At 41.1% G+C, this 26,984-nt stretch overlaps 2 protein-coding genes across 3 annotated transcripts in view; both read left to right on the top strand.

Moving 5' to 3' along the window:
- Window positions 1–1,486: 1,486 nt before the first annotated feature.
- Window positions 1,487–8,779, top strand: prdm1b (PR domain containing 1b, with ZNF domain; the record flags this gene model as incomplete). 2 transcript variants are annotated; one of them, XM_079176723.1, is made up of 5 exons in its annotated part: window positions 1,487–1,603; window positions 3,121–3,361; window positions 5,125–6,044; window positions 6,165–6,293; window positions 6,774–8,779. In XM_079176723.1, the coding sequence occupies 5 exons, from the start codon at window positions 1,487–1,489 to the stop codon at window positions 7,347–7,349; spliced, it is 1,983 nt and encodes a 660-aa protein (XP_079032849.1). In that variant the 3' UTR covers window positions 7,350–8,779. The 2 variants fall into 2 exon arrangements, with proteins under 2 accessions (XP_079032849.1, XP_079032850.1); XM_079176724.1 differs by lacking the exon at window positions 1,487–1,603 and adding an exon at window positions 2,649–2,783.
- Window positions 8,780–16,602: 7,823 nt separating this feature from the next.
- Window positions 16,603–26,984, top strand: part of crybg2 (crystallin beta-gamma domain containing 2) — a 40,442-nt gene continuing 30,060 nt past the window's right edge. The window contains exons 1-2 of the mRNA XM_079176718.1: window positions 16,603–16,875; window positions 22,754–22,856. Of these exons, the coding sequence (XP_079032844.1) occupies window positions 16,709–16,875; window positions 22,754–22,856 (270 nt within the window). The 5' untranslated portion in view covers window positions 16,603–16,708. The remainder of the gene's footprint in view (window positions 16,876–22,753; window positions 22,857–26,984) is intronic.

Genomic DNA, 26,984 nt, shown 5'->3' on the forward strand with positions numbered 1-26,984 from the left:
CACGCATCCCCCGCCACACCCCTCACCCCAAACCTCCCTCCCTCTCCCATCTCCCCAACCTGGCTGAACTGAGCGGTTATTAAGCTACAGCGGCGGCCACAGCGACTCGTTAGTCACGCAACGCCAGCAAAGCACAATGTCCCTGTCACACTGTTTCATCGCATCGAGGAATCACCTCACTCGCCTCCATGGCCGCTCGACCCCCCAAAATGCACGCACACACACACACACACACACACACACACACACACACACACACATACACTCTTGCCGCCCTCAGTGACCTGTTGTTCTTCTAATGAACTGCGTTTACATAATTTGCAAAACCCGACTCCTTCCATCGTCTGATAAACAACTGCTCGGTGTTCAGGTGTTTGTTATTTTTGTTTGCTCAGGTTTGATCTTACAGGATGCCGTAAAAATCCTTTTGAGAGTCAGTTTGAATTAAAATGCCTTAATGGTAGGAAGAAAGAGTGTGTGTTTATTTATGGGGGGGGGGGGTTAAAGGCCGGGGGGGGGGGGGTTTAAAGATGGAACACAAAGCTCCTCAAGACACGGAGACTGTGCGTACACCGCAGATGCTGTTGCCGGATGGCTTGTGTGTGTGTGTGTGTGTGTGTGTGTTTGGGTTCGTTTTGAGAGGGGTTGACCCTAAGCCTGTTCACTTTCTATGAAAGTGTGAACCATGAAGCTGTTCTGAACAACAAAGACAACACTGTTCATCCTCGCTTTTGATTTCTTAGTCTTGCCAGCACACTCCCCTCAAAACGTCAGAAATGACTCAATAACCTGCAGAACAGGACACGTTTTGCTCTTAACATAAAAAAAATGACTTGCTCATGATGAAAAAACAAAAAATCCATGGCACACTTTCTTTTTCCAAGGCTTTGTTTGGGCACGCTTAGAAACACCTATTCCAGAGTATCCCACTATAGACAAAGGTGTGACTAATTTGACACATTATATAATCAGGCCTTTGATGCAACCGGTCTAACAAGCAAGCCGAGTCAATATTATGATCTTTTTTAATCGCTTCATATGCTTTTGTCTTTGTGGTTTTAGAATCAAAAGTCTAGTATTGTCCTTTATTACCGCTGAAACAGCTGACAAATGAGAGCTCAGCATTCACGAGGTTCACAAGACAAACAGGTGACACGGCTTGCTCTCTCTGGAGTTTCTGACGGCCGCAGGTCAGAGATCAGTGGAGTAGGTCAGAGAAAGTGTAATTCTCTTCATTCGATTAGCTAGTTAGTGTCGAAAGTGTCTCACCTTGTGGGTTTTAACCTGGCTGGAGAGCTATCTGAGGCAACATGACGAAGCCACCACGATTACAGCTCAGGCCTGCTGGACACAAACAATGGATAAACAAACGTATCGAGCTATTCAATATGTAGATTTAAACGTGTTGATGTGTAATATTCCTCACAAGAGGGGAAAGATGGAAAATGGATGAATCTAATGATGTATTTGGTCTGTATTCCAGGTGATGGGCGTGTTCAGCAAAGAGTACATTCCTCAGGGGACTCGCTTTGGCCCTCTGCAAGGAGTCATCTACACCAAAGACAACGTTCCCAAACAGGCCAACAGGAAATACTTCTGGCGGGTAAGGGATACGCGCACGGACATGAAAATATACATACAATATATACGCAATCTCTATACATAATCACATTTATGCATCAATACTGTCACCCAGCTCAGTGTGATACTAGTAAAACGTGAGAAAGTCTCAAATCTGGAGTAAGAAAATGACCCTGGGATCAGTCGAGGAGCAGCTTCTTCCTCTGTTATTCATAAAAAAAAGAAAAAAAAAGAGAGACATCCGTTTTTCAGAAGTTTCCCATCAAGAACAGATCCATACGTCAATAAGGGGAAGATAATACTTTCACACACTCCACCGCCGTACAGGGATTTTGGTCAAACTTTCAGAGGAAGTTAATGTCGCTGGCACGTAACAAAGGGTTCAATCTCACACAGTCATCGAAGTCTTACCGTCACAAAGGAAGGGACTATTGTTCAACATACACGAACACACATTCAGACTACCCTCGCCCCCCCCCCCCCCCCCCCAGTTTAGTCTTCAAGTCTCTTGTATCTTTCCTCTCTCTCTCTCTCTCTCTCTCTCTCTCTCTCTCTCTCTTGCTCGTTCGGTCATCCAGGCACAGCTTGTGTCACTCAGGAAATTTTCTATTCTTGCTGAGTCAATTCCCATAAGGAGTTTTTTCTGCCATCGTACGTATTTTCCTTCCGGCTCTATTTCCTGTAAACCTGTGCAAGGGGCGTTGCAGCGGTGCAATAGTGAAAGTGTGACGTTCTCTGGGAGCGATAATGTTTCGACCTCATGACACAGGTGGAGGGACGTGCTGCCAAAGGCATGCCTGCGATTGCGTTTGGCTGCCTGACAGACAGCTGCTGGCAAACAGCCACCAATCACAACTTGTTTGTTTTCATAAGCAAAGGCCTACTTCTTTTGATCATAGTTGAGTGTTCCACTTGCATGTATTCCACTAAACTAAATTACAACACAGGAACAATCATAATATTCTCCAAAAAAAAAGTGAGAAAGAGAAAAGGAGGAAAGAGAGGAAATGAGAGAGACAGCCACTGCGGTGAGTGATTGACCACGCCTCCACCATGCCTCACCGCCCACTTGTATCCTCATATAAGTATACACCGACACTAACTCAGCACACAGAGAGCAGAGCTGTTGGGTGCAGCAGGCCAAAAGACCAACAATATACTGTGACTGACAGCTGAAGGATATTTAACTGTACATGGCAGAGGTGATCATTCTGACTGTTTCCTTGATAATCTTGATTGATTTGAATTGTTTTCTGTAGTTTAAAAAAAAAAAAAAATTGATGATGATGATGATTTTATGTGGATTTTAATCAGCTTTTGTCAAATTTCAAAAATTCGAGCGTCACATGCTGCAAAGTCTTTATCAATGGTGGATGTGGTCACTGCCATGTGAGCAACAGATGGCCAAGCATTATAATCTATGGAGCTTAATATGATTAAATATGTAACCATTTAATATTTTAAGGACTACAAACAAATCAGTTGCTTCAAGTATGTACATGTTTTAATCTCATCATCTCGCTATTTCTTGTCCTGCAGATTTACAGCAGTGGGCAGCTCCAAAACTTCATTGATGGCCATGACGTCCACAGGAGCAACTGGATGCGTTACGTCAACCCGGCCCGCTCTCTGGCCGAGCAGAACCTGGTGGCGTGCCAGAACAGCCGGGACATCTACTTCTACACCATCCGACCGGTGGAGCCCAACCAGGAGCTGCTGGTGTGGTACAGCCAGGAGTTTGCCCAGAGACTCTGCGGCCAGCAAGTTGACATCAAACAGAGTGAGTGCAAGATTTAAAAAATATCTTGAGGCAGAGGAAGGAATGATTTAGAGGTGATGCAGAACATTGACACACACTAGATCTGACAAAGTGACAGATTTACATCTGTGGCCATGACTAAACACATAGCACAAAGTCTGTGTCAGGAGATGAGATCTATTATCAGCAAAATGATACGTCCTCAAGATGAATAAAGACATGTTTATACTTCCTTCTTGTGAATAAGACCTGATGTTATCTTTTACCAACAGTAGAGATAGTTGGTTTGATGCTATTTCTTCCTGTCTGTGCTGACTGTAGACAGGCAAATATCTATGCAAGATCATGGGGGAATACACGTAGACCAAACAAATCTCCGTAGATGTGATGAATGACGTGGGATTTTAAGGAGAGAGGAGAAATCTAAGAGGGATATGCCTGGTCAAAGTACCTTTGTGAGTCATGTGTTTGCAGCCATTGGTAGAACGGCAAGTCATCATCCTAAATGATTGTCTGTTGCCACAAAGTCCGATGACTCATACCAACTGGATACACCAGATGGGTCACGATTCATCCTGGTGACTAATTCTAAGGCGGTATCATTACGTTTTTATCAACATATCTTAAAAGCTTTAGCTTTCCTTTCAAGTTCAGGTATGCTCATTGTTTGCCTCCCGGGGTTTGATTTTCTGATACATCTACGTCTCCTTTGGCAGTTACTGGCTGTACTGGAAGCTTTGGGCGGCAGCGCTAGTACGCTCAAAGCCAGAAAAACTAAAATACAGCTTGAGTCTCTGCAGGTTCATTTTAATACTCAGCTAAAGGAAAAAGGAAATTTCAAATCGCATGTAGAAATGTACTACATTATCGTGTGATTTAAAGCTACATTTGGTAACTTAAATAACAATAACCTTTTGTCATTTCTTCTCAAACTGTCACTGGATCCTGACAGTGGTACATAAGGGAAATAATCTATGAAGAAAGAAATCTGGTTCCTCTGCCTTCTTTAGTGCCCCTAACGGCATTTGCAATATTATATATATTAATAATATTCAAACAGAGTTGAGGAGCCTCTAATGTACATCGGTGCTGGTTAAGTGTTTTGTGGAATCTTGCAAATGCCACTAGGGGCACTAAAAGGAAACGGAGGAACTTGCTTTTTTTCACAGATGTACTACTGTCAGGATATAGTGACAGTTTGAGCAAATATGACAAAAAGTTGTTTTTATTAAAGTTACCACCTGTAGCTATACAGTACAAATCAATCATAGTTGATGAGCTAAACCGTGCAAAAACACTGGTACGGCCTTTTAAATTACCCTGTATGAATTTTCACCTAGTTAACACGGTACAATAACATGACGCGTGAAAAAGCAGTCGACACACTCAAAAGAGAACAAAAAGAGAAGGGAAAAAGGAAGAGCTGTTTCACATTATCTTGTGGCGAGTACGACAGCTATACCTAGAAAAGGTTTCGCAAATGAAACTCAGAACACACATGGACTCCCACACACTTTACCACTTAACTTATTCTCACACATCCAAATCACTACTGCGATTGACAAACCGAAACCTATACCTTATGATTTACACGTCAAGTCAAACTGAAACTACTATCATTTACCATAAGAGGGAGTGCCGTTTGTGGGTGGATGGGTGTCTGAGTGTGTAAGGCACTTTAATTTGAACCAGATATTATAATGAGCTTTTTCCCCCTGTTTGATGCTGTTATTCACTCATCAAACTCTGCGACAATACTCAATTTTGATTTAATTTCTTTACAGAATACATGAGTTCGGATGAAGACCAAGAGACGGAGTACGCCAAACAGCACCTACCTCAGCAGACGTGGCTTACGGACAGAACAAAAGAGGAGGTGAAAGAAGAGAGGGATGAAGATGGAGAGGAGAATATCGACGTGGAGATTTTGGAAAGAGACACACCGCCTGACACGCCTGATGACCAGATCATGGACTTCAGCAAAAAGGTTGAGAAGGAGGAGAGCGACAGACATCCAAAAGACCGGGTGATCGTTCCTTCCCCTAAGCCCGAACACAGAGAGCCCAGTCTGGGTTTAAATCACCGGTACTTACCGGATCTTCATCCTTCGCTCCCATCACAGCACCGAAATCTCCCTCTTCACCTCCACGGCCTCTACAGGGAAGGTGTTTCATCCTACCCCATTTACCCCCAATCCAGACCCCTCCAGCCCAACTACCAGCTCCTTCCTCCCTACGGCCCACACTATCCTCGCCTCCTCCTTCCCTCGTACTCCCCTCCCTTTCCTGGGATGCTGCCCTCAAGAGGATCCCTCCGATACAGCAGCTACCTGGGCACCGACGGCCTCCCGTATCCACCCATCGGCCCGCCTAATCTACTGCCAGTGTCCCTCCCCTACCCTCCGTCTTTACAGGGAGGTCTGAAAGAACTCAAAGCAAACGTGTCGCCACCACGAGGCGCACCAGCCACCCCGGAGCTCTCCCCTCTCCCCAAGCCCGACAGTCAGCACCATTCTGCCGAGCAGTCTCCCTCTGGTTTTGAAGAAGCCATGAATCTAAGCCTGGCTACGATCAAAAGCAAAACAGCGACACGCAACGGCCCCGGCCACAAATCGCTGCCCTACCCACTGCAGAAGCAGAACGGAAAGATCAAGTATGAATGTAATATCTGCTCGAAGACTTTCGGACAGCTGTCAAACCTCAAGGTAACCGCTTCAATTCTCTGTCTTGCGCTTGAAAATTGTGTTCATTGTGTTCCAATTTTTCCACACCAGTTGACACCAGTGCTCATGATTTTTGTTTTTGTATGATCTTTGTAATTGTAGGTCCATCTTCGAGTGCACAGTGGCGAGAGACCGTTCCAGTGTAACCTATGTAAAAAGAGCTTCACTCAGCTGGCCCACCTCCAGAAACATCACCTGGTCCACACAGGGGAGAAGCCACATGAATGTCAGGTATGTTGAGAATCACAATCTAAGTGCGGGTCCTCTTCTCGCACTACACGCTTCTTTCGAGCCGATCTGAACATGAATGACGCAGATGTCAAACCGAGAGTGTGTAAGACACAAATAGAAACACTGTAAACACAATACACCTCTGACTCACATACCTTCCTGGTAAAGCATTGTCTGTTTAATGTTCAGTGAGCCATTACCCACTTGGTCATGTAATTGTTGACTAGTGTGACTCCGTGGGTGTGAGTGTTCAGAGTGAGGACAGAACAAAGAAAGACATTTTGCTTTATGGAGGAACCCCACAAAACTGGAATAACATGGTCAACCCATATACTATAAAGTACATGACACATCAAGATTACATCATACTGTGGTGCTCAGTTTTTCCAGAATAATCCCAAACACAATCCAAACGTGTTAATAATCAGCCAAGTGAAAGTTTCTCACAGAAGCCTTATCCTTTCACTTCATGTTTTCCAGGTGTGTCACAAACGCTTCAGTAGCACCAGCAACTTGAAAACACACCTCCGCCTCCACTCCGGGGAGAAACCCTACCAGTGCAAGCTGTGCAACACCAAGTTCACCCAGTACATCCACCTCAAACTGCACCGCCGCCTCCACAGCAGCCGCGACCGGCCCTACCGCTGCCAGCTATGCGCCCAGGCCTTCTTCCACTGCTTCTCCCTCAGCATGCACCAGTGCAGCTGCTGCCTGGCAAACACCAACATGTCCGTCAACGTACACATGAAACAGATGGTGGAGCGGTTCGACGCCAGCCAAGAGGCTGACATGCTCACAGAGGTGGCGTCGGCACCGCAGGTGGAGGAGGCGGTGGAGCGCTGGTTGGAGCGCACCTTGGAGGGCGAGGGAAAGGAGTACCAGAAGGAGGCAACCCTACTGCTGAAAGCACTGACGGCGGCTATTAACTCACCAGCTATGGCCATGGCCCAATCAGCAACACCCGCGTCACTTCACAGCCCTCCACTGGCCTATCAGGAGAGGGCCAGCGTTGTTCACCTGCACCAACGGCCAACAGTGAAGACAGAAGGACAGTGAGAAGGAATAGAGGAAGGACGGAATTTGAAAAGGACATACAGCATACCAGAAACCAAGAAAACAGACGTTTCGCCAAATAAAACTCCCTAAATAGTCCATGAAGGGTATTAAAGGGAAACTTTTTATAATCAAATGAGCGCAGCACCAAAACAAGAGCATTCCAAAGACTGGGCGAGGATATTCAGTGATTGTACTTCCTCTTAAAACTCAGTTTAAAAAATGAAAATAGAGGACGATGTTGTTAAGCTGTGAAGTATTGAAAACTCTTTTCACTCAGGTAGAGAATTGTTTGCTTTTTTTGTGCTTTAACTTATTACTGTTCTTAAAATTTGAGTCATCTTTATTTATTTAGTTGTATAATATAATAGTTTTTTTTCTGTTAGTGTTTTTTTTCTGTGTGTTGACACTTTCAGAGATGTGATCTGTCAGGAAAACCACAAATAGACTCAGGAACAATGATGTGGCACAAACCGGGGATTGAGTCTTCACTTGTTAAATTGTGCAGTGTTTTGCTTTGTGTGACAGCGTGTTTGAGCTTCTGGGTGCATGCGTACAACGAGTGGACGTTTGTACGAACGACGAGGGCACAGTGATGATGGCACAAACCACATTCCTGCTCTTTAACTGTTTGCAACTATTTTATTTATTTATGATTTTAAAAAAAAGGGAAAAGAAATCAGGTCTCTTAAAATTGTGTGTTAATGAGCAATTGCCAAAACTACAATCAAAGAACATGAATGTGTAGTAATGTTTTTTGGATCATTATTCAACTTAGTGAAGAAAGAGGTTAAGAAGGAAAGCATAACCTTGACTTTATTATTCAGCAACTTCTCGCAGGTAATTTAGAAACCAATGTACAGTATTAAAGACACACTGTGCTGGACAAAACCAAATACCACCAAAAGAAACAACAAATCCAATGTGATCACAGTATCACAATGAAATATGTACACAAAGTCCTTTGAAAATGGCTTTTAGTCTTTCTTATTGCAACGTTTTTTTATGTCAGTACTGTCAAACTAAGTGGATTGCTGTGTAGCTTTTTACTGGATTCATGTTTCAGATATTTCCTACGTACAAAGCTTTACTGTGAACGTTTTGGACGACGAAAACGAGCGACACAGGGGCACAATTTTCTAACATTGTTAATATTTTTCTCACTCGGCACTGGACACAAATGCAACCAGATCTGTGTGCTTTTGGTTGTTGCCCAAAACCAGAAGGCAGGTACTGTTCTTAAAAATTGTACTGCTGAGTCAGTGATGTACTTCTTCTATGATTTTGGTAGTGTTTTTTTACTTTGTACAATATGTTTGTCCATGTAGTTTATTTTTGCAAACATGATATGAGATGTTAAGAATTTATATGTGAGAGACTATTTTGATGATACTTTTATATTTACATGATGTAGCATATTAAAGATATTGTTTCTATACATCCTGTATTTTGCGTGTGTTTTCATACCGGTATAAGATTTGATTAGGGGATGAAATATAGCTACTGGGATGGCAGAAAATAAATCAACAACCCTCCGCAACACAAGTCCTCCAAATTAAATGACGAAATACATTATTAGTCCATGCCCAGAACGACACACAAGAGTTTTTTTGTAATGTCTGGCCACGACCTCCAAAGGAATGGGGGGCAGCATTTCACCTACTGGGTCAATACAATCGACATTTACAGTTATAAAAAAAAATAGAAGCCTACTCCTTATGTAGTGTCAGCCTATAGTTTAAAAATGATGAGTCATGTTCTTGTTTCTACCACTTTGGATTTAATCCAATAAACAAAAACACACACCTGTACCTCCAACGGGATTACCACCCCTCGAGGCAGCTCTACTTCGTCATCTCATGTTGAACTGAGGGCAGACTGGACGTTATGGAGACTCTCTATTGCCTCTTGAGGTACAAGTGGTATTACAAGATAGCTGCTTAGCGCACTCATTTCATTGGATATCTCTGCAAAACAAGACATGTGTTATGTCTTTGACATAACATCAACACTGTAACTGTAAACTTAGTTCATCGTTTATGTTTTAAACCAAAATTCTGGCCAGATCTTACACACTGCCCCTTTAAGGTTAGGAAAACATCGTGCTTTGGGTTAAAATTAGGGATGCACTTATACCAATACTGATATTGGTCCAATAGCTAGGTCAGGTATCGGATACCATTATCTCAATAAATCACAATTCAGTACAGGTATATCTACTGTATGTATTTAGACGTTACACTTTGTTTTTAGGAAACAATGTTTAAGTTGAGCCTGTTGGTGCCTTACAATTAAGAGAATGATTCCAATCGCTTCTACACAGTGAGGCATACAGCTTATTAATTAAATACTGGTATCAGATCGCTACTTGGTATTGGGAAGGCATAGTAGCTATTGGCGGCCACTAAATGTGACTTGAAATGCATATGCATTTTAATTATTCCAATCCTTTCATATGATGAATCCCCAAATTGTCACTTAGTCATCAAAACTTTGAGAACCACCGTGTTAAAGTCCAGGTTGTAAAAGCCTCGTCTCTTCTTTGTCTTCTTTTTTAAATTCTTATTATCTGGTAATTTGATATGAGACTATCACCGATATCTCATAACAAAGTAGCCAGATATGTGGCAATTCTAACAAAACGCTCTTTCCCTGAACACAATAACTACATAGTTACTGGACCTGTGTATTGTAGGCAGGAACACAATGCATACGCCCTTGCGACATCCTGCTTACTAACCCTCTCTTGCTGGTAATAAACTCTAGGAAGTCCCACGTTACAGTCCCCTGATTTGCTCACTTTTCAAGCTCTCTCTCCTTGAAAATACAGGAAATGAAACTAGCCGGTCACCAATGAAACTCAGAAAAAACACTGCTTACGTCACATCATTTTTTATTTCACAAAATCAATGAGTGCGACAATAGGTACTCCTGTTTCATCATGGTTACTTACTGTCAAGTAACTTTGCAGTGTTTAAAAGTATAACCAATGCCGTCATTAAGTACAGCAGGTGCTGGGTTGTATCACCTGTTTTGATTCTTTAACTCTTCAGCTTCAGATTTGAGTTTGATTAAAAGACATTCATCGGAAGAACTGCTCTGAGGTCAGAAATCGTATTCGCTCAAAGTAACGGATTATTGCCTCGAGAGCACCTTCTTCTCAGACCCGACATTTGTAGATTTTAAACCTGAATCTTATCCTCTGCTTTTCTCAACAACAGTGTGACGGATTTACGGGCACAGCAGGCACACCTAAACGAACATGAAACCCCAAAAATATGATTCTAACTTAATCATTGTCGTCCCATGACAGTGAGACATACTTTCAATCTACAACATCTGTAGCAAAGTTACTGTCAGCAAGGTTTGCTCTTTACAGTAATTCTCTCGCAGTCTCCCTCTCTCTCTCCTTGTCTTAACCACTTTCTTTTTGCCGACAACTTCTCATTCTGCAGTGTTTCCTTTTGTGAGCTGTGTGGGGGAGAACCCCACAGCAAACACCTACGCGCCTCTGACCAGAATAAAGGCACCTCAGACCTTTAAAATGCACAGTCAAACTGCAGTGGTGACAGGAAATCCTCAACGTTTGGCAGGCAGCCAGTTGCACTGCCAGCTACAGGTTCACTCTATTGCGCAATCAAGCAATAGAAGCAGAAGCTGTGGTGAGCGTGAGAGACAATGTCAAATACCTGTGTGCTGTTCTGATAAAGCGCTGGAGAGAACAGAAGAAAGACTCAAACTGCAGACAGCCTCGTAGAAGCACTTGCACGTAATAATCCACTCCGCCCTAATTCAAATCAATTCAATACATCTTTATTGTCCTTGGAGGGAAATTGGTGCACTAAACAACAAAGAGAAACACGGCAGAAACATGGAAAAGAATGCCGTTCGGTGTCTGTTGTACAGAGCTGAGAGGCTAATAGAAAAGATCATAATTAGACAAAACCAAATAAATTAGAAACACCGTCAGTAATTAAACAACATGGCCGTTGGAAGAACTGTTGTCTGCCCGGTTGAGAGGACAGGGCTAATGCGAAGCAGACATCCTGTTCTTAATTTCTTCCTCTTATTCTTCGAAAACAGACAGCCCATAGTTCCCTTCTGCAGTAGTTCACGCAGGCCCTGAGAATCACAACAGGACATCCTTTAACTTGTTACATAGGTAGGTTGACAGGCAAAACTTAAAGAAACACACCAAACACACCACACCAAAAAAAACAAAAAAACATACACACACGTGTCTCAGTATTGTGACAGTTAATCAAGTAAATGTAAAAACATGTTCTGAGTTATCGCTTCACAAATTCACACTTCACAGTCACTGGGATGTCTAGTGATGTATGCATGCACCGTGCTGTCTGTCTGGTGTGTTCTTCAGAAGGAAGTTGGCTTCTGATTACACATTACAATGACAATTTCCAGGGAAGTCACTATCTGGTCTCAGATCGTGTCAGGCATCTAATTTGCATATAAGGAGCTTCTCCTCTTTACACTTCATGACTCCAATGAAGTTTCCAGTTTCTCTGGGAAAATGTACTCTGAGAGTCCTGAGTAGATCCCTTACAGGAAGCATCATCAGCTGTACAGCACGATGACATGTCCAACTGGCGTCATTTCTTTTGCTTTGACTATTCCAAAGACTGATGCAACTTTGGGGGAAAACGCACTCGCACCGAGAGCTTTAAGTCTCACTCACAGTGCAGAGAGCTGGACTGCTTTCCTCATTTGCATGTGTCCAGTCCAGTCCAGCCACAAGACAACGTGCCGTGCTTTGACATTTACTTTCAAAAAAGCCGTTGCCACTCCATTGAGCGTATTGTGCACCATGAAGACTAAACCCCCCCCCCCCCCCCCCCCCCCCCTTTATTTTTTGTTAACATATAATGGATGCTACAGCGACATCCCTGACTCTGGTGCGTGGCCCAATGTCCAACCTGCTTGAACTGTGCAACTGATAAAGAGGAGTGCAGGAGGAGTTCATCCGACTGAATTAATGCTACTGCAACCCACCAATTCCAGACAGATCAATGCGTCATTACCATTATGTTAACAGGGTATTTAGAAGCATTGACATCTGCCAGACATCACATCCGATCCTTTCCTCAGAAATAATGACAATACTAAAGTGAATCATTCTATGACAGGGACAGAGAGAGGAGGAGAGACACAAAGGCAAAAGACAAAGAAAGAAAAGAATTATTATTATTATCAGTTATGATGACCCTTAAATGAATGAAAATAGAAATAATAATAATCAGAATTATGAACCTGATAGAAAATAGCAAGTAACTAGATTGTGTTTTATAACTTAAAGCGTGCAGCACTTCAATTTCGGGATTGCATCATGATTTTAAATGTTTGTGTATTAACTAATTGATGTGGCTATCGTAAAAATATATTTACCATCACAGATGTGACAGAGTAGTAGAGGTTGCTTTTCCACGTAGTTTCGACTTGAGGATGCGTTCGAGCGGTGGAGCTACAGATGCACCGATCAGACGTTTTCTGTCCCGATGCCTTTGGCCATCGGCCGATAACGAGCACCGATACACCGTGTTTAATTATTAAGCTGTATGCCTCACTGTGTGGAAGTGACTGGGTTCATTCTTTTATGTGTGAGGCGACATCAGGATTGGATTAAACATTGCTCTCTTAACTTTGTAAAACTAAATATAACAAATAGATACATAGATATACATTGAATGAATTGTAATTTATTATTTAAAATCATACACCAGCAACTCGGTGAAATATCTTCAAAATGTATAGAAATTTCAATTCATTTTAGCCAAAACTTGAACAGGAATTAACATTCCGCTAAACAATGTGTACAGTGTATAAACAGAATGTAATCAAATAGCTCGGCCCCATTTTTACAGATACCTGAAGCAGCTATTTGAGTCAGTCTTTGCACAATATCCGATATCAGTATTGGAATCGATGCGGAACATTGTAAAACACACTTCATTAAAACTCACTAGAAACAAATAAATATTGTTTGTAGTATACTGTTACACTACATCTATTGAATTACCTAAATGAAAAAATAAAATCAGCTGTGAGCTTTTAAAATAATGTCCTATGATTATTAACAGTCAACATAAACTGGAGGTGCGTGACAGCACCTGTTTCTACCTTTAACTCACACACACAGTCACTTATGTCAGGTTTTTTTCAATACCGTAAATAAGCAAATGTACACGATATGATAACCATGAATGTATACCGTTACAGCCTTAACTTGAGGTGCTGTGCTGTTATTGTGTTTCAGCCTACTTGCAACAATAGTCAGAAGATGCATCACATATGCAGCATACCACACCTTCTTTTGGACATAAATCTGATCCATACACTGCATTATGATGATGCAACTCAGTACTGCTGTCTTTGATAAGTTTCCAAATAGGGACACATTGTATAGAGAACATATGTGTCATGTCTATCGGCCACTGACAGTATCAGTAACCCTCTGCTCATGTAGTTCTGCATCACATTTGACCTCACGCCTACATCTTTTTAACAACTACTAGCAAACACTTCACATACATTTCACACTGGTTTTTAATGTGGCAACACCCATCCATCCATATGTATTTGGTCTAAGTGTTTTCTACATGGGGTAAAGTGCTGAATGTCCTGTAGTGTGCAGTTATGTCATAAGTATGTGTATTAAATGTAAATCTTAGCCAACTTTGGTTACTGCGCTATATTCTGAGAATATAACCTTTTTTTTTTTAAAAGAGTTTTTACAATATATCTAAAAAAATGAGGAGGGGATTTTAAAAGTAATTACTTAAATTTCAAATGTTTTCAATTGTGTACATCCATACAAACTACATGATCAAATGATAGTGGTTTAGTAAAATAATTCTATGTAAAAGATAAAAACATTTATACAAAACTTCCATTTAATACATGGTCCTCTTGCAATACAGTAAATGAAGTGAATAAACCGGTGCAGCAGCAGTCGTTTTGTCAGTTGCCAAGTCCACTTAGTTACTTGGAAGATAATCAAGAAATACCTAACATCTAGTAGCTGTAACTCTTGAGTGTCACTACAGGAAACTTTCTGTTTTACTTCAACAGAAAGATGCCGAAGATAATGTTAAATGGCAGAGGTGTGTGTGTGTGTGTGTGTGTGTGTTTTATGAGGGTGCATTGTGCGTGACAACATACTTTGTTCTGATACCAAAGTTCACTTGTGGTTTGAGTTACTAATAGTCAGTGATTGATGTTTAAAAGACAAGGTGCACACCTTTAATCCGTATATATCATCAGGGTTCATCCCTTCATCATTAGCTTCAGTTTGACCTCAATGTTTGACTTTCGATTGTATTTCTTTTTTTAGTCAGCAGTAAAGGCCATATACATGGGTGTAGGGCTCTGAGTAACAGCACGAGGTGGTGACGCCGCAGCAATCAGCTAAATGGGTCTAAAGGTTTACCGCGTCGAGATAATAAATGCTGGTTTATAGCACCACATTTGGTCAGTTTAAGACACATAAAGTAGCTATATTCAATCATTCTCTGGCACACATTCCTGAATGTACTTGCGTATAATCACATTACCAAGCAGCAAACCAAGGGAACATGCAAAATGCCAGCATAAGAATACTGTACACAATGCCCTAACGCATGAATCCAGCCGTGGATGTGTACATGTGCAGAGATCTGTCTTTTTAAATGTATCATTATTAGATTTTGTTGACCATGAGCTAATTCAGTGTCACTGGAGGTTGCTGCAGGGGAATTCCAGCACAATGAGGGATACCATGATATCACTTTAATGACCCTTACTGTAAGAGATAATGTAGGATTTGTTTTCAGTCTCTTATCTCCTTGTGAACAGCAGTGCAACCAACGTGGGCGGCTACTGTTACAATAAAGCAATATAAGGCCAGTGTTACATTATCAAAATTATAACATTTTACAGTATCACATAGATTGCAATTCATCACTTTTTGCATGTGCATATATTGATCTGGGAATTTAGTGTTTTTAATGATAAAAAGGTACAGAAAATATTGACAGTAATTGGCAGACATTTTCATATGTCACTAAGAGGGCAAACAACTCATTGCGTCAGTATGTTCATGTCCTTATCAAACAAGTAGCACACACTGGAACTTACTTTTACTTGTGACGCAGCAGGTTGCCGTCTTTGGTTGGATTCAGCACGCTGGCAGCGCCATCGTGAGGCGGACACGCACATGAACGTGTGCACATCTGTGATCAGGTTGCGAATTGCACAGCGACCGCAAGATGTCACTGTTCATCCGCTGTGATTGCACACTGTGTGTGGAGGTACACATAATTAGGAGACAGTATAAGATACCAAATCTGAAAATGACTATGTTAATATATGCTTTATAAACGCATATTAACACTGCAATTCATGATTAATTCAGGTAGTTACTAATCATTAGTAAAGTATTTTGTGTGACCTCATCTAAAGTGAGGACTATCTATGCATTACAAAGCATTTATTAATGACATTGAAAGGCCATCAGTGCCTCAAAACCCACACAAGTCTCAGTTATCTTCTCAGCAGAAAAGGCAAATAGACAAAACACAAAGTGATCAAGAACATATCAATATTTATTGCAAGATGCCAAAAAAAACATTTATAACTGTTGTAAATTCTATAATAATGAGTGTTAATGTAGGAACAATGCTTTATAAATGATTAATTAAGTGTTTACTCATACTTAACTAATGCTTCATAGTGTGTAGTTATTATAAAGTGTTATATATATAATTGATAACATATTCATATATATTTATAAAACATGACATCATCTGATTTTTGTCAACATAAACTGATAGCCAGGGTCTTATTTCCTTCCTTGGTGTTTAGTCCGTCGACCTTTATCAAAATGGAGAGACAGATATTCCATACCTGACCTATGAAATACTGAAAGATAGGAAAACTAGGAACATCTTATCAGAAAGACAGACTGCCAATACAAAATAAAACATTTCATGCAACTTGGGCTTGCAACTTGGAGAAACCCGTCATCTAACATCCTGACTCATTAGAGGAGTCATTTAAATTCCGACTTATTATTTGTGCGTAACACGGTAGTGGACAAAGGGTGATCTGAACGCTGTTATTGTAGGCTGTCTGGGATCTGGGAGTTGCTTTTAATGGGCGTGTCGCAACACCTGAGCTCTGCACATTGCACAGAAAATGAGGCAGTAGGAGCAGCTGTTATCTGTCAACAAGTGCCACCCGTGCAGTTTTCTCCCACTCCATGATTATTTCCATCAACTTTGAATGAACCGATCATCCTTGGGAAAGCGGTTTTTGTCTCGCGCATCAGTCCTGCTCTGCCCCTCGTTGTCATCACGCACAGTGTGGAGATGGCGAAGAGCTCGACCATAAAGTCTCTGAAAAGTTTGTTCTCCAGGAGCGAAGTCAGCCTGGACGAGTCGGTGGAGAAGGACGCGAATAAGGGAGAGAAGACGAAGTTTAAATTCTTGAAGTTCAAGAAAAAGAAGGCGGCGAATGAGATCCCGCATTCGCTCAGGTACGCTTGCATAATGCAACAGTGGCATAAGAGCCATTATGTTTAAATGGACCCGTACTGAGGTTGCAGTCTTTATTGTTAATACACACAATGTGTGCGTCTGGGGTGAAGTTATGGACTTTTGGATTGATGCTTTTCTCAGTTGAGCCGTTCACATACTTTCGTTGAATGGGACATGCCCTTGTAGGTTAAGTCAGATGTCATTCATACAGTTGGCTGTCCAGCAGTCAGTGCGGAAATGTATCAGGCAATAAAGTATTTAATGAGGTTAATGACAGCTGAAAAGGGTTATTTCCTGCACCATGCCAAATCCATTTCCTTAGAATTAACATGACTTTGAAGATGATTGAGTTGATGGAGATTTAGATAGCCCACAAGGGCATCTCTGTCCAGACAGGACTGTTAAAAAGGGGGCTGTGAAATCCATAATATGCCAGTCCATTCTTTCAGTCATTATGCAATTGTGCAAAAGAGCAAATGGAGTATGGGGAAATTAAACCTCCTTCATTTCTCTGAAAGCTTGTAGAATCCTTAAGGGACATGCAAGCAAATTGGTTTGTGAAACTTCTTTGGAAAAGTCAAACATGTAGCAGCTACAGCACTTTAAAGCATTTGTTTAGCCGAAGACAAAATACATGATTGAGTATATATTTGTAAGGAGAGCGGGGTCAGTTGGAACACTTTTGTGCCCAACCCAAAAGCCCAATTTCGTTAGTTGCACAAGGAGTGCATCGTCTGAGTCTCCATCTGTCGCTTAAGTAAACATTCTCTCAGTGACAGTGTAAGAAGGTTTTACTCAGAGTATTTGTCTTGTCTTTTGTTTGGCATCAACCGGTGGGACAGAAAATATGTTTTTTTGTTGTCTGTGGCATAGCCAAAGAGCGAAGATGGCAGAATAAAAACAACAAAAGACCCCAACATTTTACTTACATGCTATAGATTTCAAAACGATCAAAAACATGTGAAGAATAGTCAGAAGGTCTCCACTCTGAGGTTGAAAGTGAAGAGGGCGCTGTCCCAACTGTCCGCCTGTCCCAATTGACCCCGCTCTCCTTATTTCATAATTTTGAGGGTACCAGCAAGAACTGCTACTCTGATCACGTTATTAAGAGCTGAAGTGAAAATACCTGAAGTTCTCTGGGTCTAGCGTCTTCATGTTTATATTTTCTGGTTTAAAAGTCTTCTGTGATATTAAATACTGAATATATTTGCCTTTTGGACCGCTCTTTGGGTGGAACAAGCAACTTAAATAAGCCAACGGTGGCATTGAGCAACTGTATTGAACATTTCTCACAATTTTCTGTCATTTTAAAGACCACATATCTGATTAAGATTAAGATAGGCAGCAGATTCATTGATAGTGAAAATAATTTGTTGCAGCTAATCTTACAGAAAAGATAGATAAAGAAAATGGCAGAAAGAGACACAAAAACAGAGCGATGCATAACAGAGTAACAAGTACAAAAGGCTAAACAACTCTGAAGTCCCTGTTACTTGCTCTGTCTTGTAGACTGCAGTGTCACACATGCACATAGAACCCTTTTTTAAATGTCACTTTTGACTGTCAACTTCACCATAGAGGCCTGGACTGTTTATAAAGGAGACGCAGTGCTCTGTGGGAACACAATACACACAGTATATAAGCAAAGGGGTGTGAAGATACACACAGGTGGTTGAGCCACTAAGTCAAATGCCGGGATGATGTAATCATGTTGTCCGTGTGGTTGTAGACCAGACTCGGTGACAGTTTGTGTTTGCACAGGGACCTAAAGAAATGATGGGCTGACACTGCGAGGAGCGCCTTTGCATACAGCAGCTGCACACAGGGGTTACGCAAAGCTAACGTTTAACAGTGCACACATTCAGTTCAAACTAAATAAAAACAAGCTTAATGTTAATATTCATTTTTCAGGACATCAGCCTCTCATCCTCTGATTGTTGATCATAATCACTTCTTGAAAGCGTCAATGAGCTATTATCTTATATTTTCTGTGAAATTGATTTGAGTGCGTTCCTTAATTGTTGACGTCAGAATGAATGTCCTAGATCAGACTTCAATCCAGACATAGACTAAATCTGTTTTTGTTGTTAGTTAAGGATTTATTTTTAATCCATGTCCAGGGTCTTATGACTTGAGGATTTCAGGGTCTAAGGAACATATCTTGTCGTTATTTTTGTTTGTTTGTTTTGACTCCATAGCATTTCATACAGTTCAAGGTGATGTCAAAGTCGTAATGGACTCGTTTGAAACTGTACCCCTGCTGTATAAGATGACGGAGGAAATACTCAAGTTGCCTTTTCAAACAAGCCAAACACACCCTGAGTTCTGGCTAGGTTTGTCTGGCTTTCGAGTGAAGTTGTGGAGCAAAAGAGGTACTGTGTAGAGAAACCTGCCGCTCCACATGCCTGCTGTATTGTCATGGGATTACGTGCACCATCATCATTGTGCCAGGGATACATTTGTAACATATTAGTCACAGTTGAAGCGTAGATGTCTCAACTCAGCTATGGTTACATATCTGAAATTATTTAGAACAATTGTGGTCAAAATGAGTCACCGTATCGTTGGACCTGTTGTCTTTGTGTAGAAACTGTGGTTACATAGTGAGTGTGCTGCACACCTCTCAGTTTATTGAAGCAGAGTGAACTATAATTGAATCCAAGTATCAGACCAATGTGTTGCAATATCATTCATAGAGCTGGATTCAGTGAAGTTCTAGATAGCTTTGTCAGTAAAATCAACTGTGGGCTTCAAATAGTAAATTGGGTTTTGGGTTAATGTTTTATCTGTTCCATTCCGTCCATTGCTTTTTGTTAAATGGGGGCAAATGACATGGCAGACGAAGCAAAATGCCTGACTTACATCATTCAAGCGATAGTTTGGTTTCTTTGAAGAGGAGATGTATGACATACGTAGCAGTACATTGCTTTGCTCCTGTGCGGGTAGTCCCGTCTGCTCTGGGGGCGCACAGACCGTCCTCTACTGTGGGTGACAATATTGGATTCATCTGATTATCTTGCACGATTCACTGCAGAGCAAGAGGCAGCATCAATCTGCCGTGTGCTCTATCTATTTAAAGCAGAATGAGCAAATAACTGTGATAATGAGTCCCAGCATCAGTTAGTTGTGACAGCTGTGTGCTCTGAACAATGAAAAATAGTTCAACATCAACTTAACTACATCCCTTTCAGGCAACTTGTGTGATGATAGTAGCACATGTGGGAATACTGCAGTGAGGCCCTCGACAGATGACGGCGATTGTGATGCTGAAAACCTTTTAAATTTAGTTGCATTTAGGGCCCGATTAAAACGCCATTGTTTGGCTAAGGAGTCATGGCATCCTTTTACTAAACAGACTGTAGCTATAGTACATAGGAGGATGACCTACATTTGTCTGTCATCTTCCTACGGTCCGGGTTACGCATGTCTGACAAGCTTGAATGTGGCAACATGCCTAGCCATGCATACAAAGGTTAACCAAGACTGCTGAGGTATCGACTTGGCTTCCTAAACGTATTTTTTACTTTTATATCTCAGTTAAGTCATCCAACCGAATTTTAAGAGGAAATAGTTATTTGTATAGTTTGTGGAGAGGTAAATGAGAAGATGGATACCAGCCCTGCCTGTAAGGCAAATATGAAGCTGGAGCTAGCAGTCGGGTAGCATAAAGACCGGAAAGGGGGAAGCAGCTGGCATGGGGCCGAAGATAACGAATTTGCCACCAACCAGAAACAAGTTTTAGAGGTGCTGGGAGGCATTTGTTATATTAGTACAGAGCCAGGCTAGCGGCTTACCCCTGTTTCCATTCTTTATGCTCAGCTAACAAGCTGCTGACTCCAGCTACATATTGACCATGCAGACTTGATGCAATCACGCTTATTCCCGGAATTGTTGAACAGTTCCTGTTAGATGAACGAGATCCTTCCTATTTAAGTCAATCGGCATACAGAAAACGTGGTTTGGCTGTATGCTGATTGTTTGCTGCGTGCAAGTGTCTGCCAGTTTGCAGATACAGATGCAAATGTGTACGTTTCACTGCTGGAGGCCTCACTTTCTCTCTCTCTCTCTCTCTCGTTCTCATGCAAACAAACATTGCTACATTTTATTACACAGCCAGAGAGAAAGTAAAGAAGGCAGTTACATCCTGTTGAACTTCATCCAAATCAAGATCATTTTTTCAGTATGGCAAGTGTCTGCGTTGCAAGTTCTCAGAGTGAGAGGCTTGTCTCTTTGTGTTGATATGTAAACACACACCACCTTGGGAAAACGATATGACTCATCCTCTTATCTCTCAACATCTTTTATGTCCCCAAAGCAGCTTATTTCTCTCACAGACCGCAGCTGTAAATCACTTGCCTGATTGGGAGGGCTGCTGTTGGCAAAAAAGACAAATGCACAACTTTTGGAAGCTGTTTAAACTCAAAAAGTGTGTGTTTGTCTATCTGCAAGTATTTGTGTGTCATATCATTTATCAGTGTCAAATCCCATCTGTTGATGCTGCATTAGGCCTTTATACATAGATGGAAGGGTGTGATCAGTTGTCACCTATTTGGTTACAGGAAAATGTCCCGCTCCTACTTGCACCACAGCAAATGGTGTTCGTGTTTGCTGCGTGCCGACTCGTGAACATGCATGGGTTTTGAAGTCACAGTGTTCTATAAATGGTGGCTCTGCTACTAATGTTTGCTCATCCACTTGTGCAAAGGAAAAGCACCTTTGTGTTTACAGCAACCTTTGTTTGAATTGCTTGATGTGATGACAGCTCGTGATTATTGATGGCGCCTCTCTGTTGACTTTGAGGCCCCTGTGGCCTCACACTGAGGCCGACGTCCCAGGATATGAGTCAGGAAACAATTCTAATGACTGAACAAAGCCAAAAGCAAGTTGCTTCACACAAAGAGAATTTAATTCTCTTAATAAAAAACTAACTTAATAAAAGAATTACCTTCATCCTCATTGCATAATCAGCCTGTGCTCTGTATAAAAGTCATATTTAACATGGAACGCTGTTCCAAGGAATGCAAACTCACTCTCTGCTCAGCCGGTTCCATTCAACATTCCCTAAGCAATGATTCACTACTTTATTTTGCTCAGCAACATATTTTCCTTCTTTTTAAAGCCACTGCTTATACTGATGCACAAACCGGATGCCCTGTATGTATAGATTTCCCCCACTCCCTCATTGTTTCAGTATACTGTAGTGTATATGGCATATTAACTCATTAATTCCAGGGTTCAACATTAGCCATGGCCCCAAAAATGTACTCTGTGGCCACTAAATATGTAGGTGGCCTCCTGTGGCCGCCAAGTTTGATCAGATCCCTCCTGGGAATGAAACTGTGTGTCTCAATGACATCACCTCTCTAAACAAATAAATTGAAATTACCATACTGCCTAAGGCAAAACAATGTTACCGTTCTACAAACACTGCGAGTCATTTGTGCCTTCAGTTCAACATTTGATTAAAAACACAGCACTCGTCGCTTGGCAGCAACTGAAATGTCGGGGCTACTGAAGTATGGGTTCGCTAAGCCTTCTCAAACTTTTAACGCGATCCTTACAGAAGAACCACAAACACAAAAGAAAAGAAAACAGGAATGGAAGCAGGATATATGTCACATTTAAGGGCATAATGTTTTACGATGTGCTTAGAAACATGAGCGTCCGTCCGTGGATTCGTCATTAAAGGTCTTCTCTATTCATATAATTTGAAAAAGATTGTTAAAGTGTCAGATGTTTGACCATACAGCTTGTCATAGCTCACGCTATTTACATATTTTTTTCTGCTGTGGGACACATTCAGCTGTAATTAACTTCAAAGTGCTTTGGTTGGTAAAAACTTTACTAATTTCACATTTTTAACTGTGTACCCCTCAGTGCTGCTGAGCCCAGCGACACTGCCAAGGATGGCGAGGCCTGGGTTGACACTATCACAGCGGACAAGAAGAGTTCTATCTACGCCACCACATCCAGGTCAAAGGTCAGCCAAGCTGTTTGTTGTGCATTTATAATAGCATAATCTGGTTTAGTGGAACCATATGAGTATAGTATGGTGAACTTGATTGCCTTTACGGTTTTTACAGTCTGTTAAACTTTGACAAAGTCTTACAGTTACACGTCTTTCTGTTATGTGACGTACAGTGAAATATCCTTTTTTAAGTAGTTATTCTTATGGGCATAGAAGCTGTATAACAGCGTTTCTGTCTGAGTTTGCAAGAAAGGTTTGACATGAAATAAAGTGTCCTATTTTCATTGACATTATTCTGGGTATTTGAAACAGACGGATACCGCTTGTATTAATATATAATAATAATAATAATAATAATAAGCTTTATAGGACCAGATCAGCATTGGTTTCAGAACCTTCCCAAGATACAAACCAGATAAATAAACCTTACTTTAAAAAAAGAAATGTTAGAAACCTCAGGAGAGGCAGTTTCAAGAGGGATAGTCCTTCCTCTGATGAAGGGGGATGCAGCTGTAGGTGGGAAAAGGAATATATATATATATATATATATATATATATATATATATATATATATGTACGTATATATATATATATATATGAACATGAATTAACTGTAAAGCAATCGTTCTTCCATTGAACATTCTGGGCAGAAGCTCCATAGTATGTAGAACTTTCTTAGAAACCTACGGTAAAACAGGATTGTGAAACTTTAAATAAATAAGGTCAGCAAGGTCAAACCCAGCAAAACAACCTCTTGGCAAAACAATATTAATTTGCTTGATTTTTTTTAAAGCAGGTAATTGTTCTGCATATTGTGTGTTTACTTATAGATAAACTTGCAAAATGCAGTTTGTCTAAATGTAGCAGGCTAATGTTAGACTATCATTATTTTCTGTAGAAGTGATGGTAAAGCTGAGCCATTATTTTTGTGTGTGAGACACACACAGAGAGAGAGAGACATACATTTGTGCAAACTTAAAATAGGTTTAATCATCCTGAGGATCAGCATTCCTTTATGAAATATGGCCTGTAATTACACACGGCCATTATGAACACAATCATAAGCAATACATATATGTCAACTGCTCAGTCTAGGTTGTCAATCAAAAGCTGATGTCAATTGCCAGTCTGGTAACCAGTTTTAAAACGTAATGCTTTGCCCTGCCCTGAAATGTTTTGCATTTAATGTATTACCAATTTCCTCATCAGTTCACGTCGTAATTATAAAATTGTCTTCAGCACAAACTGTTCCCCTGATTTGACCAATCCACAAAGGTTTAGAGACAAAAATATTGAATGACTGAGTTCTGACAAGACAAACTTTTACCTCTGTATGTGAATGATGCAAAAACATTTTAGCTTTGGGTGTATTCATATCTGTGTTTTGCTCCGAGCTAGCAGAACGGGCCTGTAGGTTCTCTTTCTCTTCGTACTTGTCGAAACAAGAATATCCTTGGGGCCGTTTGAGAAAGTTGCGTACCCCTGTCAGACGACTTCATGAACCCCCCTCTTCAACGGTAACTGCATTCCACGCTATGTAGATTCTCCCTCCGGGTCTTGCTAACTAAACTATAACCCCCTCACACTCACAAGCACACACGTACAGGCGACTCTAAAGCTACGTTCAGCCTGCTGGCAAATCTTTTTCTCTTTCATCTCAGATCTTCAAGACAGATGGCACGCACAGTTATTTGCAGGTGATCAGATCGGATCACCAAACCCATCGGCATGTGTTGTGGTAACGATGTAGGGGTCAGTAGGAAGCATGAGAAAGGGAGGATCATTTCAGCCTACAAGACTACTACATGATACACCCTGAAAACGGTTACATTCTGGTTAGCCTTAGGCTCCCAAAACTACTTGCTTAGGTTTGGCAGATAGATCGAAACCTTGTGTGAGTGCGTAACTCTTCCGTTGCTGAGTTGGTCTGGTACAGCGGCAGACATTGCGATGTTTAGTGCTGCAGTCTGCAGGCCTCACTGTGGTGGTAACAGGTAGTTCATCGGGATGCAAAAGAGAAGTTCGAGATTCGACGTGTGTCGCTAAAGCGTCCTGACTGAGACGCATCTGGAGAAATCCAATTGAAATTGCATTACAATCCAAAGATTGCATTTCAGGTGTTGATCTATACGCCAAAAATTGGATTTGGACTGACAGTCTGAAAAAGGCCCAATAATATGTACTGTGCAAATAAGCACAATCTTACTATTTATTATTATTCTAATTAATATTATTGTTGTTGTGGTTGTTGTTATTATATTGTTATTTAACAACACTTATATTCTCAATTGGGTTACACCCACAAAAAGACATCATATAGGACTCCACTCACTTGTGATTGTTACATACTTTATGTCCACAAAGTTATTGTTTAACTGTATCTACATTACTCTGGTCTTGTTTCCCATGTATGCCTGCCCTAGATGTGACACAGAGTTAAACAGGAGAAATGCAACAAATGGTTTTCATTCCCTCCAGAAGAGAGCGCCATTGCTTTACTAAACAGCAGCGTCGTTGTTGCCGCGAAGATCAATTCTGATCTGACTGCATTGTAGCTGAGACCTGCAGGACAGATTGCGTTGAGGAACAAAGTAATCCCACTCTTATGTTTTACTTCTTAAATTGTAATCCATTGGTTTGGCAGATTCTAAATGCAAAGCAACAATAGGGGCGTGAAATTCAGGAGGTCTTAAACTGAAAGCTCTTAAACTGGAAATGAACAGTGATCAGATCGCTTTGCGTGTGAAAAATGATGCAGAGTTTAAAAAAGGGCGTCATGACGCACAGCAGCTGCGTTTCTTTGATCATTACCAGTGGACCACAACATGAGATACCTTATCTACACTTGTGGGTGGAAACCTTTGGTGGACATGGGTCATTTCAAGGGGTTTGGGTCATGTAGAGTCACTCACATTAAATATTGGATTAAGGATCATCCAGGTGAAATGCATCCCTGACCTCGCTGCTACAATCCCTCATTAATGCATTGAACACCTTGGGGATGAACTCAAATCCACCATCAGTAGAAAAGAGCATCTCATTCGTCTTTTGTTTAGCCGCATAATCCAGCGATGGTCAGGTTTAACACCAATAAGGACTGCTACAGGTGCCTTGTGTGAGTGTGTCGCTGCAATGTATTATTTACATTGTGTATTTATGTCACCAGTAATAATGAAGTTTCCACTCGTCATCTTAATTAGTACGTGCTCATGTGGCCACCTGACTGCACTGTGACTGACAATTGCGAGAAAATGGGAAATGCTAATAAAGTTGCGTAACAGTTTGTGATTTGTTTTTAAGGAAAGGACCTTTCTTATTGATTAATTAAGGATTTTTTTTTGCATTTAATCATGAAAAAAAGCCAGTGAATGTTTTATTTAAACTTGATCTGCATTTGATTGATTGCTTACATTGTTTAATGTTTCATTCACTCCTTCAGCTGAAAGTCCACTGTGATTGTTGACTTTGCTTCTAGTGCTTTCGAAACAACAGAGAAGGAAGCATTTTGACAGGCACACCCAGTTAGACATCTTGCAGATGGCAGTGACCGATGACCTTGAGTTCCATTCTCCCTCAACAAAACATGCGCGCACAATCACCAGAACAGCATCGCCTCTATCTTTGCAATCAGTGTTTGGGCTGAAGCGGCACGCTTAAGCGTCTTTTTAGAATATCTGATAAGGAAAACGTGGGTCATAACAAAGTGCTCACCCAAGATATTTTGGCATCTTTTAAAACCTTTGTGTAGATTCACACTTATCTCAATAATTTAGACAAAACATTTGTTGTAGCAGCAATGGCACTCTGTGACAGTTGTGACTTGTACTTAAAAATCCATGATTTGTCACAATTATTTGGTGATTTCACTTGCTGCAGATGTAATTTGCCGTAAGTCTATCTACTGTTGGTTACAGGCTATGTAACAGTATACTGGATTAATTGGAAAAGGACATCAGGTTCAGTAAATCATGTTCTACAAGTCTGTCATTTTTTGTCAGGGTGGAGCAGCTGACATCCTTGGAATGAAGTTAGGGTGTCAACTCTTGTAAGATGTTAGGAATCATCTTTCATTGTGCATGTCCTTCTTTCCACTCAAAGAGGCAGTGTGTGGAAGTTTGTAAATTGTTAGGTATGTTTGGT

The sequence above is a fragment of the Pholis gunnellus genome (genome assembly GCF_910591455.1).
Source record: "Pholis gunnellus genome assembly, chromosome: 16".
Taxonomy (NCBI): Eukaryota; Metazoa; Chordata; class Actinopteri; order Perciformes; family Pholidae; genus Pholis; species Pholis gunnellus.